Source organism: Fistularia commersonii, chromosome 5, assembly GCF_037954325.1.
Source record: "Fistularia commersonii isolate RoL2024-O1a breed Wild chromosome 5, RoL_Fcom_v1.0, whole genome shotgun sequence".
Taxonomy (NCBI): Eukaryota; Metazoa; Chordata; class Actinopteri; order Syngnathiformes; family Fistulariidae; genus Fistularia; species Fistularia commersonii.
The window spans coordinates 5,773,732-5,786,647 of NC_141288.1; the positions used below are offsets into that span (position 1 = coordinate 5,773,732).

General features: G+C 39.7%; 1 protein-coding gene across 1 annotated transcript; it reads right to left on the minus strand.

Annotated features, from left to right (window-relative positions):
• Positions 1–6,752: 6,752 nt before the first annotated feature.
• Positions 6,753–12,731, minus strand: th2 (tyrosine hydroxylase 2). Its single transcript, XM_086146627.1, has 12 exons — positions 12,501–12,731; positions 10,975–11,149; positions 10,800–10,888; positions 10,630–10,697; positions 10,472–10,522; positions 10,225–10,370; positions 9,791–9,926; positions 9,642–9,711; positions 9,505–9,561; positions 8,741–8,836; positions 8,514–8,647; positions 6,753–7,006 (listed from the first exon to the last, which is right to left on the minus strand). Exons 1-12 carry the CDS (start codon positions 12,729–12,731, stop codon positions 6,844–6,846), a joined length of 1,416 nt encoding a protein of 471 aa, XP_086002753.1. The 3' UTR covers positions 6,753–6,843.
• Positions 12,732–12,916: the final 185 nt, after the last annotated feature.

A 12,916-nucleotide genomic window follows, 5' to 3' on the forward strand; every position in this document is an offset into this window, starting at 1 on the left:
GCAAGTGGTGCTGGAGCAGCTGCACACAACGGCGGTCATGTCAATGTCAGACGCCGGGAGCTGCCATTTTTTCGTCTGTGCACACTCTGAATGTTTTCCAAAGAGCATAAAGCCTCCCTCAGAGGGGCACTGGAACCGCACACTGAGACACTTTCCTCCTGAAATTTGAGTCACGCATCTCGATGGCCCCCGCACATCTCAGCGACTCAAGGACACCATCTGATGGTCGGCGAGGTGCAGTTCGGTGCACCGAGTTCTTGGGGAGGGTCGCCGATTGAATTCTAGCAATTTTGTTCCCTCTCATGAGAAAGCGGGGTACTGAAGCTCATCTCTGCGCGCATTCTGGAGAAATTCAACATTTATCCCATATTAAGCATCTTCTCCAGTTAATGTTCGACTCCTTTTTGTATTATTTTGTATTGACAGAAGTTTATTCCCTCATGAGAAAGGGGCATTCTGTAGCTCACCTCTGCATGCATTCTGCTGAATTCATCAATTTTTTTTACCAGTAAATGTTTGCTATTTCCTTCTTTTAATTTTTTAGGTTTTTATGTTTATTTTATTCTCCCTGCTGTCTTTTTATACATGCATGTCTTGCTAACTGTTGCTCTGTTTACATTTATATTCATGTTTTTTTTTTTCATGATAACTGATACGCTGCTACGACAAAGGTATTTCCCCTAAAGTCCTAATTTCTTAGATTATAAATATTCAAAAGAGCACCAATATTCAAGATATTATCAATTTAATACAAGTAAATCTTGAATGAATAAGCATTTTTTTCCTTTAGCAATGCCGTATATCTTTTTGATGGTTTTGTCTCATAAAAATGCGTTATCAAATCCTTTCTTTATAAAGTATACAGTAGATAATACTCAAATCCTGACATATATTTCTACACGATAGCCTCAGGGGAACTGTCTTGAGGCCCTCTGAATCACCCCAAACATTGCCTGTGAGAAAAACATCAAGGTTTCAGTGTCTCGTTCGCGATCTTATGAGGACACGTCCTGCAAGGCCCTTTTTTTTTTTTTTCCCCCATTTGATACTGCCCGAGTAAAAGAATTGTGCCTCACAAAAACAGGTCAATCTCTTGCCTACTAATAACCTGTGAAAAGGATGGAAACAAGATCAGAATTTAAAAAAAAAAAAAGAAAAGAAAATCCATTCCCGGGTTTCTCCTAATCTCCCCCCCGCCCACTGCCCTGTCAGATAGTTCTTCTGCGGCCCTGCCAACTTTAAGCCCGGGGCTCGGCCAAAGCGGGGCCAATAAAGATAATGAGAAGCGCGATATGAAGGGAAAACAAAGCAGGAGATTAGGGCTCTTTGAGGCCGGCGTTTGATTTAATCTCACGGCTGGTTTGTTGTGTGACGTTTTCCCCTGGATGAAGCCATAGCGTTGATCTCCATGAGCAAAAATGAAAGGAAAAAAACAGAAGTCCTCTCATTACTTCTGTAGAATGTAGTTCACTGAACATTAATAAACATTTTGTTAACCGTCAATGGACCGTTGATTGGTTTCCTTATGCTAAAGATTACCCGGGCTAAAAGTTGATAGAACATTATGAGAAGTTTTCACTGCCCATTTATTGTTTCATTCAAGAGTATATGGGAACCCTTAACATTTTGAAATATTTCCTTTTTTTCCTCCCCACGTGCTTATCAGAAATTTGATGTCTGTGTAAGATAGACGTCATAGGCTGGTTTTTGCTAAATGAAACGATGCATTTCAGCCATATCGATGCCGATCTGTTTGATCAGAGTATCCATTATCTTGAATATCTATAATCTAAGAAATTAAATTAAGAATAGATAAACTTTGTTGATACTCATAGGGTAAATTCCTTTGTCATAGCAGCGTAACAGTTGTCATGTCAAAAATAAATATGAATATAAATATAGATAGAGAGACAGTTAGAAGACAGAAGATAGCAAGACATCCATGAATAAATAGGCAGCAGGGATAAGAATGGACAACATAATGGAAGAGTAAGGGTGAAAAATAGACAACCAGAACTAAACGACAATAGAAATAGAAACAGAAACAGATTCTAAAAAAAAAACAAACAAAAAAAAAAACAATCTTATGTTAAAAAATATCGTTCAAAATTATTTGTTTGTGTTTGTAATTTTATATGTAAAACAGCTTTATAATGAATACGTACATGAAAAAATGAGAAAGCAACAATGCAGGAAATCTAAAGCTTGCCTGATGCTACCTTAGCATTAAAACTTAGGGGATACGGGAAACCAATTTTACGGGAGCAACTCAATAAACGTCCATAAACGTAACAACATAAACACTCTCTTTCTATCTAGCTAGTTCAGGAGTCATCTTTGGAAATTTAAAATTAATTAACACGCCATGTAATTTAAAAAAAAAATTTTTTTTGCCTTTACGCCATGTATAAACAAAATGTTGTTGCTTTTTTTTTTTTTAAATCAATGAACCAACAGCAGAGAAAACAAAATTCCATTTCTGTATGCAACAAGACATTTTGAACTCAAGAAAAAAGACGCTGTGTTGAAGGTTACTTTCAAGCACAATACTCAATGTCTATTTGAGTCCTTGTAAAAAAAAAAAAAGTTAACTTAAATTAGCTAACATTCCAGCTAGCTGCTCGCTGAACACTTGATTTTAGCAGACGTGGCTAATGCGAAAGACTTTGTCAGCTAAATGGTAAAAGCCTATACATACTCCTCAAGAAGCAAAACCTTTGTCCGAAAACCATTGTTTGATTCGTCCAAAATTTGAAGTGGGCGTTAATGCGAAAAAGCAGAAGTGTTGTCATTCCTGTTTTTGGTTGTACAGTGATCATAGAAATCTATGGAACACAGGCATGTAAAGCTACAAACTGCCAGATTCTTGAAAAGAGGTGGCTGAATGTTGGGCACAGAATGTATGTCACAAAAGATGGTGACTCATCATGAGAAATTTGCAACATCCAAACAGCGTGTAGAGATCCAAGAACCATTTAACTCAAAAATCCTTACAGGAACTAGCCTCCTCCGGGGGTACCTTTTCATTTTTGCCGAAAATGTTGAAGCGCCGCTGTGATCCTCGGAAAAACCCCACTGCTACATAACGTCGCTTGGATCTCTTCATCGGTTCATTTTTGGCTGCTTTAGTCCATTTTGTCATAAGAAAACAACTGACCATTGACGCAATGGGTTTTAAAAATGGCGCTCTGTGAGAAGCACTGTGGGTGCGGTTTAGGAATTGCACCCAGCACCTTCAACACATGAGTTCCTTTGGGACTGTAAATAGACCTTGACTCGGAGCTGGAGCTAAAATGGTTTTAAGGTTGCAGTTCCTATGCTGGCTGGATGTACCAAAAAAACGGCCTATTTCCTGGAAAGCTTTTAGGAGCTGCAAAAAGTTCCTGCAGAACAAAGTGGGCTAACGTGCGCTGTGCTTACATCGTTGTTTCACATGTGGGTGGGTGGGGGGTGTCTTTATTTCAGGCTTAGCATGAACGCTCTCAGCATGGAAGAAGGAGAAACCAGGGAAAGGTTAAAGAAACTCCTTAAAGGCTGTCTTCATTGCAAATGTTTTTTTTTCCTTAACTTAGGGAAACAATTAGCTTGCTTAAGTGATAGGGACAGCTCAAAGCTTCCTTCCTGAAGCATTTCAGTCATACATACAAACTATATTTTATTTATAACCCCCACCTCGTCTTTGAAATAAAAAAAAAAAAAAGTAATTCTGATGGGGTAGATGTCAGAGAAACCTTAATTTCAGTACGGCCTCCATAACATGGTTTGTCAGATTTGGTGAAAACAAGCTGTGGTTTTTGGTTTCTACACGGGGCACAATGATGCCAAACCTTTGCAACCGCACTGTGACAGAAGGAGCAGCCCAGGGCGCTGCGTGCAGTCTCCCTCCGCTTGGCTGTTGTTTGTCAAGAATGTTTTTCAGGACAATTTTCAACTCAAAACACACACACACATATTTGATTTTTCTTTCACATTTATTCTCCTCTGCCTTTACAAGGCCTGCTGACATTAAATGGCTCACGGACTAAATTTGCCTTTATTATTTACATTTGACCCACATTTCTTTGTACAGCAGGACACAAAGGATAACTCTAGTGACTTGCGTTATATTTCGACATCTTGAACAAGTTATTCAATCTGTACAAGCTAACTTGTAATTACTTTATAACTGGTAACTTGTGAAAAAAAACAGCACAGTGGCAGTGTAGAGACAGACCTCGTTGTTGTTCTCAAATTGATGATTCCCGTTGGAACAGTACAAAATTAAACCCTTTTTATGACAAACAACAGGCCCTAAAACTCCACCAGACCACAAATATTGTCTGCTGCAGACTCTCTGATCTGACATTTGGGAATATAATTATAGATTTGGAAAAATGAGGGAAAAAATGGTGCCTCTTTATTTTGGTGTCCTTTATTATTTATTTATTTATTTTATTATTATTATTATTTTTTTTTTTTATTTATTTTATTTGGCATCTTTTTAAATATATTTTCATCATTTATTGCTATTTTTATTATAAAGCCTTTCCAATATGTAGGTTATGTTCTGCTATTTTCAGACTGGGTTTTTAAAGCAATAATTAATATTATTTACTAGTCTATGGTCTACATTAGGATGTAGAAAATTATACTCTCTCTCTCTCTCTCGCTCTCTCTCTGCATGTATACAAAGTATCCTAGTCAGATCATTTTTGACATACTTTGCAGAAAAACCTCCACCCTGCGGAGGAGGGGTTTGTAGAATAACTCACAAATTCAGATGGAAGTGGGAAGGGTGGGCAAAATGTAAACCCAAGGAATGCAAAAACAATAATAGTAAAATACAGGGTTCTTAACAAATATTCCGATATTATTTTTTTCACCTTCTTTTTTTTTCTTATTATTTTACAAAAGCAAAGTAAAGGGCCAGTGACCATGCTTGAAGTTTGAATGTAAAAAATAAATAGATTAAATTATTGAATAGTACTAGGGCTACTAAGTTATCTGTAAAGCATAAATAAATAAAGCTATTTTTTTTTCAAGCCTTAAAGTGCAAGAAATCGCGAGCCTCAACTCCCATCGCAGTATCTTTTTGAGCTCAAGGACAAAGTGAACCTCATGACCCTTTTTCCAGCAGGAGGCGTCCAAGCCAATGGAGGGATGGGATGGCCATGACATCAATAAAGGAAACACTTATGGTTGGATGATACAGCGTTTGGGATTTGTGGCGAGTGTGTGAGGCGCAAGAATCTCGCCGAATCCCTTAATGGTCGCCTTGTTGCTGCGGCAACCTGCTTTTGTTTAGCGCTCAGCAGATCCGGATCCTGGCAGTGGTTTCATGGGGATTTGTGGATTTGAGAGCGCTGGAGGCAGAATAAGATACAAGAAATTATAATGTGTTTGACTTTCGGCTGGAGTGTGTGTGCATACGCGCAAGTGTGTGTATGTGCGTGTGCAAACTTGTCAAGGAGTGTATCACTCTTTCCCTCACTTGCTTCATCCCTCCCTCTCTCTCTCTCTCTCTCTCTCGCCCGCTTCTACCCGCAACTTTTTCTACTCCGCAAACACAGGGTTTCCCAAGGAGGCTGGAGCAGGCCTTGATTTACCGTACTGTGGAATTATGGGAGGGGAAAAGCTCCCCAACACAAGGTGGCCGATGGGAGGGTTTGCCAGCCACCGTGTTCACGGTGGTGAGGCTTTATGAGTCCTGCAGTCAGGGATGATTTGAATCGTCAAAGGAAAGCTACGCCGTGCGTGGCTCTGACACGCATTGTCGCCTGCCTGGAGATCAAAAACACTGGACGTCTGTCAAAAAGCTGGCGCGTCGAAATTCTCCAGTCTCACAGAGAAAAAGAAATAAAGAGAGAAGAGCATCTGTCAGCTTTGCAGTCATGTGGACTGGGCTGCGGTTTGCTGTGAGGTCCTGGTGACCTGGCGCTGTGTGTTGGGCCTCATTGCTGGCTCTGGCCTTGACCAGCAGAGGGAATGTGATACTGAGATCCTTCATAATTAGTTCATTCCCCCTGCTTAATAACACATGAAGATAAATGGGTTCCAAGAATTTTCTAGATGGAAAATAGTTGGTTTGGAATTAAAAAATAGAAAGTGTGGGTTTTTCAAGCCTCTGCCTTTTCGCCGCCACCTTTTCTCTGAATGCGAAACGACCACATTTGCAAAAATGTTGTGTATTCACGAAAATAAAGGGTTTATTTCTTTGTACATTGTCTTCACAATACCTTTTACATTGTACACACAAATAAGTACCTCAGTGGTAACCTCGCTGGTCTGTCTACAAGACACAGCTGACGTTTGTATTGGCTCAGGTATAATAAATATGTAATAAAATTGGTGAGAAAAAAAGCACAATTTAACACAGATAAAAAATGAATATGAAAACAGGCATGGAATAAATTGGAAGGGGGGTGGGGGGGAAGCAGGAAATTAATACAAATACATTTGAATGTCAGTGGTAGTTGTAATCACCAATTGTAATAAAATGAAAACCATATAGTTATTGCAATAAACACCATTTTAAACCTTGATGTGCGTTTTTAAAGCAAAAAGAAATTACATTATTTCTTTTTCATATTGATAAAAGGCTTTTTTTTTTTTATTCAAAGATCAGATATATTTCTTTTTTAAATGCCTGTAATCAGCAAGTTTGCTGCAATCCTTAGCCTGCAAGCATTTATCTGTAGCTGGAATTGATTTATTTACAATTCTGTAAAACAAAACAAAACAAAACAAAACAAAACAAAACAAAACAAAACAAAACAAAACAAAACAAAACAAAACAAAACAAAACAAAACAAAACAAAACAAAACAGATCAAGTTCAAGGAATATTCCTTCATATTTCGAAGATTTACGCGCTCAGTTTCTCCAAGGCGCCGTGCAGGGTCTTCAGCTCCTCTCTCATCTGGCTCAGGGCGTTTTGGATCTTGCTTGGTTGGTCCAGAACCTCAATGGTGCAGGTAAAGGGGTCGTAGCGCACTGCAAAGGGCCGCTTAATGGTCCTGGAGTACCTCCTGTGAACGGATGAAGTCAGATATTCAAGAAATAGTGTAGAAACAATTGTTCCGACAAGTGTTTAAGGCCATGCTCTGAATCCACACAAGGTCAATGAGACGGTAGATGCTACACCGAGCAGCTAAGCCGATGGGCGGCAAGATGGCACAAGCTACCTATCGTGGCCATGACAAGAGGTAAAACAAAAGATTTAATTATCATAGCAAATTAGGAAAATAAACACATGGGTTATATATGTGGTACTTTCTTACTTTAAATAGAGCTCAAAGCCTTTTACAACATTGCTCACTACGATGCAGCTAATGTCAACTGAAGCTAGGTTCCTAGCTTAGAGTTGTAGCCTGTTATGAGCCATAGGTACAGTAGCATGCTAACTGCCTTCTAATTAATTAGCATGGCCCTAGCATGTTAATACTTCATTTAGCATGTCGTTTAGCGCATAGCCTACAACAAGACCCAGCGGCTGTCGCTGAGTTCATGTCAATGAGTTCATGTCCTACTATTATCTGTTATTGTTATGTTTTTGCTTGAAACTCTGGCACAACAATTTCCTTCGGGATAAATAAAGTTGTTCTTATCTTATCTTTTTATCTTATCTTATGAGAGGCTATGAGCCTTAGCCCTAGCACTTAGCATTAGCGCAGACCTTGTATCAGGTATATTGGTTTATGGTATATTTGCATGTTACTGTTTCATTTGTTCAATGTTTGTCTAAAACACATATTACCATCTCCCAGAATGTCTTTATTTCACAGCAAAAAACACTCTGATGCTAAAATTTGGGAAATTTGAGTGAGGTTATTTGTCTTGTAAATGACTGTAAGTGTCATTTCTCACTTGACAAAATCCTCAAAATAAACAGCAAGTACTTTTTTCTTCTCTAGGTTTCATTTTGGCGTAGTAGGTTTTAAAACTATGTTCTCCGTCTTGTTTGTCGTTCATTTTGTAACACAATATACCTTGTTTCTGTCGGTTTTCTGCTCAATAGTTAAGTTTATAATGAAAGTTTTTTTTCTCTTAGCTTTCAGCAAAATCTAGAATGAGCAACCTTCAAGCAGTATGATTCAAAAACTATCTGGTATCATTTGTTCTGTGTATGTATTATTTTTCCAGTGTTTTGACACAAATCACCAGCTTCCCATTCTAGATTTCAGTAGGTCAAACTATAATGACCCCAAAAAACAAGACAGCATTACAAAAATGTCATGGAGTCCATCATCACTTCTGCAAAAATGTTTAAAAGTATGAGAAAACTACAATTGTCAAAGCAATATTGTATTTCAAGCAAGCTACGAGTTTGTAGCTTTCATTGTTTTTTAAGACATTTAAAAACATACAATCACAATTGACACTCCATGATTTAATTTCAAATAACTTCTTAGTTTATATTAATTCAAGGCTAACTGACATCAGGCCCCGTTGACTAATCGAGATCCCTAGCCCAGAAATCGTACATTCGGGACCCTGATGTAGAGATAATGTAATCAATAATTTGAATAAATATACCTCAGTCTCATCTTTGCGTCCTCAAAGCTTTCAGACACAAAGTAAACAGGCTGATAGGTCTGGTCCTGGTATGGCTGGACTGCTGTGTCCTCTGGGTTGAATGGTTTGTACTCTGGCTCATTAGAGAGGGCGTACTGGAAGACACATAAAAGACTCTCAGTGTAGCAGGAGAAAAATAAAAGGATATTATGCACAGTGATTTGTGTGATCGTGAACAACACACTCACAACTAGCTCGCCATAGGATGAGAGAAGTCCAGCACCATAAGCTTTCACTGTCCCGTTCTGTTTGCAGAGGCCAAACTCCACCGTAAACCAGTATAGCTGCTCAGGGGTGAAGAAGGAAAGGAGGGCAATTGAGTACTTTTAGTCCACAAAGTTTGAAGCTCAAGTCATTGCAGTTGATAATATTAGCCACTAGGTGATGCTGAAGGCACATCATATTAGATTCCTGTCTGTCCGGTGAATTCGGCTCAGGAGCTTTTAAGATACTAATTGATATGGAAAGATTAAAAATAATAGCTCAGCAGAAAAGAAGTATTCCAAAGAAATTACATAAAAATCACTTATTTTAAGAATTGCCGCATTCAGAAATATTAAAAGTGACATTGCAATTGAGAATTACCATACATGAATTCAGTTCAGATAATTTAAGATAAATTGAATTCAACATAATAAAAAAATTAATGTCTCAACAATATAATGAAAATGTGCTAAAATAAGTGTACTTACTTAAACTAATAAGGAAATTTATGTGTCATAAAGCATTATTTTATCTAATCAATAAGCAATTAAGGTTTAAACATCAGGAAAAATAAAGACTTCCAAAATATTTTTCATCTTAAATTTAGATGATTATTTCTGCATGTTTCCTGTTCTTTCATTGAAGATTTTTACTTTCAGGCCTGATCAATCAAATGCATGTCTGAGTTTTAAAAATAAATGGTTTCTGCCACTTTTAATAACCTCAATCACTCATAAAAAAAACCCACCGTTGATAGTTTTTCGATGTCTTCCTGCGACGCTCCGAGCGATGCCAGTCCAATCTCCTGTAAGTTTTCAAATTGATGGGTGGATAAGTAAACATGTTTAAATCCCAGACAAAGAGCAAAATGTGCGTGGCAGCCACCTGAGAGAACTGGGCGAATTCTTTATCTGCCAGCATAGGAATGTGGCCAAGGAGCTCATGACAACAGTCCCTGAGAATGGAGATTCAAATCAGTCAAAAAAGATGAAGCAGACACCTGGGAGTGATCGATAAGTAGATTGCTGACTTACGGCTCAGGGGAGTGCATGGGCGCAGACGAGTGTCGGATGTACTGCGTGCACTGGAACACCCTGAAGGCCAGGCTGGCGAGGAAATCTCTGGCTGACAGTAGCCCGGCGACCGGACGCAACTGGAAGCCTGTTTTCTCTGAGAGGAGCAGAGCGGAAGGCTAAGTGCCAAATTTAAAGTCAACTTTTACCTAATTTTGGGATTCTTTAGTAATTTCCCACTTGCGAAATATAAAAAAATTGAAATCAGTACCCCAGACTACAATTTATATATTAGCAAAGAATGGCCTTCAGAGACCTGTTTCAATCATTAGAAAATGTCCCTTTTGAACACCGAAAGTGAAATTTAACAACTAAACAAACCCCCCTACAGTGGAATAAACCACTATTAACTGCAGTTTTTCAAATAGGGAGGTGATTCTTTCCTTTTTCCTAACCTTTGAGGAAGGCCGAGACCTCTCTCAGCTGGGGGATTCGGTCCTCTCCGTAGCCACACTCTCGCTCCAGCTGCTGCAGACCATCCAGGAACTGCCGGCAGGCCAGACCCGGGTAGATGCTGCGCAGCTTCTGGTAAACCTCCCTCCTGTCAACAGAACCAATGCATAGGTTACTATGGGCAGGGTGGAGGCAGGTCTTCGCCACAACGCAATTGTTGCCCTTGAAATGTGCACGGTTTGTACTCACCATGTCAATACTTCCTCCGCGGTGTACTCCACCGTGGGCAGCGGGTCGCCCCTGGAACACACAGAGTGAATGAATCAAAGAAGATTCAACATTGAATGGGGAATTGAGTGGGGTAGAATGGGCGGTAGGTGGGGGTTGTCTGGGGGTCTCGGACTCACTGTTTGTATCTAAAGGCCAGCTCGGCAATGAAAGCCCGTCTCTTCCTGTACTCTGGATCACTGTAGCCCTGAGGATCAGTGCATGTTACTTTTATAAAATGATGGACAGGGTTCAGAAAAGAAACATGCAAGAAAGGTTTGAGGGAAAATAAATAGGGAAATAGACTTACGGGATGGTCTTTGTCCATGTCAGGGTCAAATTTGGTTATTAACAGGTTGCATCTGTCCAGGTCGTTTAACTGGCGAGGGAACCATGGAACTGTGACAAGGGAACACACTCATTTGTTTTTTTTGTTCTTTCTTTATTTTCTCATCTCAAAATAGGGTAATATAGGAGAAACCTGCCTTTTTCCTCTGGGACGGAGCGCACGTCATCCACCAATCTCTTCAGTGAGTTGATGAAGACGTCCAGGTCAGAGCTGTGAACCTCGCACTTGACAAAGAACTCCAGGTCTGACGTGCTGTTCTTCGACTTCCTCCCCGGGCGACTTTCAATGTGGAGGAGCTTTGCCTCGAACGTCTGGAAGGGGGTCAAAGATCAGCAAGGTGAGTGAACACGTTAACAGTCGTGCACAATCAGAGAGAAACTTAGCTTTATCTCATCCTGATCAGCTCATATATGAAGTATATTAGCATGTTGCACCATTTATTCAAAACTAATTTCCCATCTCAGGTTTTTTTTTTTTAATAAACAGAGAGTCTGTCTGAATGAAATACAGCGTATAAAAGAATGCGCTGTTTTGACGGCACATGATGCACTATGCGTAACCTATGACCTTTTTAGTCAGCACTATTTGCTCATTTTTTTGTTTTTTTTCCTACTCACTAGCACCACCTAGAGGACGCTTGGCTTTCTTCTGAGAATGAATGAGTTATTAATGATGATTTCCAGCAATGAAGAGCAAGGAGAGAGAGCAGAATATAGGATATGGCTTCTGCAATGTTACAGAATGGTTCATATTATCACTTCCTCCCAATCTCTCTCTCACTCCATATGTATGCTGTATACACATAATAATTATAGCACTTGCGTCTGTTTAGATATCCACAACTTCCACAGAAAATAATACCTGACACCTGTTAACTGAGACCCCTGAGAGATTTCCTAAGCCATGATACAAGCCAGCTCTGGAAATATCAATAGAAATGTCAAGATTACAAAGTATTTAACATTACAAATTAGGATGGCAAGTGGTGGCTGCTCTTGGCCCCTGGAGGTGAAGCTTAGGATTCATTGAGGAAGTTTTTTCACATTTCATCGACAAACGTCATCCTACCCTGCAGTCCTGAGGCGGAGGAGTGTTTGACTTTGTGAGATTAAAAATGCATTACAGGCACTGACCTAGACAGTATTTTGTGGCAAAAAATATTATTTTTTATTATTCAATGTATGAAAATTTTAAATATCCATATTTCCTCAATCACTTTGGTGAAAGGCCATTAACAAGCATCAGGATGGAGACTTTTCCTGTCTATACAATGCCATATTTACACATATTAGAGCTTTCATGTTATTATAAAGTATCAATGAAATGTAGTTGGCAACACTTTAACTCCAACAGAACTGAACACTGCTGAATAAACAAATATTAAATCAAATAAACTAATAAATTGCCATTGAAGATATTTAAAAAGTACAATAATTAACCACGTCAAGAGACTGCACAGAAATTGGATACTATTATATTGTTTGCTCTGATATATTATGATTGCACACAAAATGATTTATTACTTCGCAAACACTCGTACGAAATAGTAAGAGAAGGAAATATTTATGCACAAAATCAGACAATTAATTGTACTTTCACTTACCTCTGCAAAGTAACTTAATTGTTACTCTCAAGCACTTGTACTGCGTGATGAAGCCCTACCTCAAATATCTTGCCGGTTTTGAAGAAGCCGGCGTTCTTCTCGCTGCTGAGGGCAAACAGGATGTTCACGGTGACCCGATCGTCCTTCTCCTCGAACACAAAGCCGTCTCCGCGGCCGGAGGGCCCCGGGGAGCCCGCCGAGCCGCTGCCCCGCTGCCGCCGGGCGTCCTCGATTAGGCTCTGCTTCCGGCCGCCGAACGGCGCCGCCGGAACTGCGGTGTCCGCCTTCATCCGTGGTTGTCTGCGGCGCTCAAATCTGGTGGATGGATGGGGTACGGGAGATAGGGACACACTCACACAAACCAAGTATCTGTGGCTCTACCGGTGCCCGTCGTTTATATACCTTCCTCAGAGTGGAGGTGTGTGTGTGTGTGTGGGTGTGTTGGGGTGGGGTGTTATGGAGATGAGCTGCGCCG

Excerpts from the sequence above, each read along its gene's own strand:
- th2 (XM_086146627.1), bottom strand. The coding sequence starts at position 12,731 with ATGAAGGCGGACACCGCAGTTCCGGCGGCGCCGTTCGGCGGCCGGAAG. Across the intron at positions 10,698-10,799 it reads ACATGGACAAAGACCATCCC|GGCTACAGTGATCCAGAGTA; the intron begins GTAAGTCTATTT and ends ACTGATCCTCAG. Across the intron at positions 10,523-10,629 it reads CTGGCCTTTAGATACAAACA|GGGCGACCCGCTGCCCACGG; the intron begins GTGAGTCCGAGA and ends TGTGTGTTCCAG.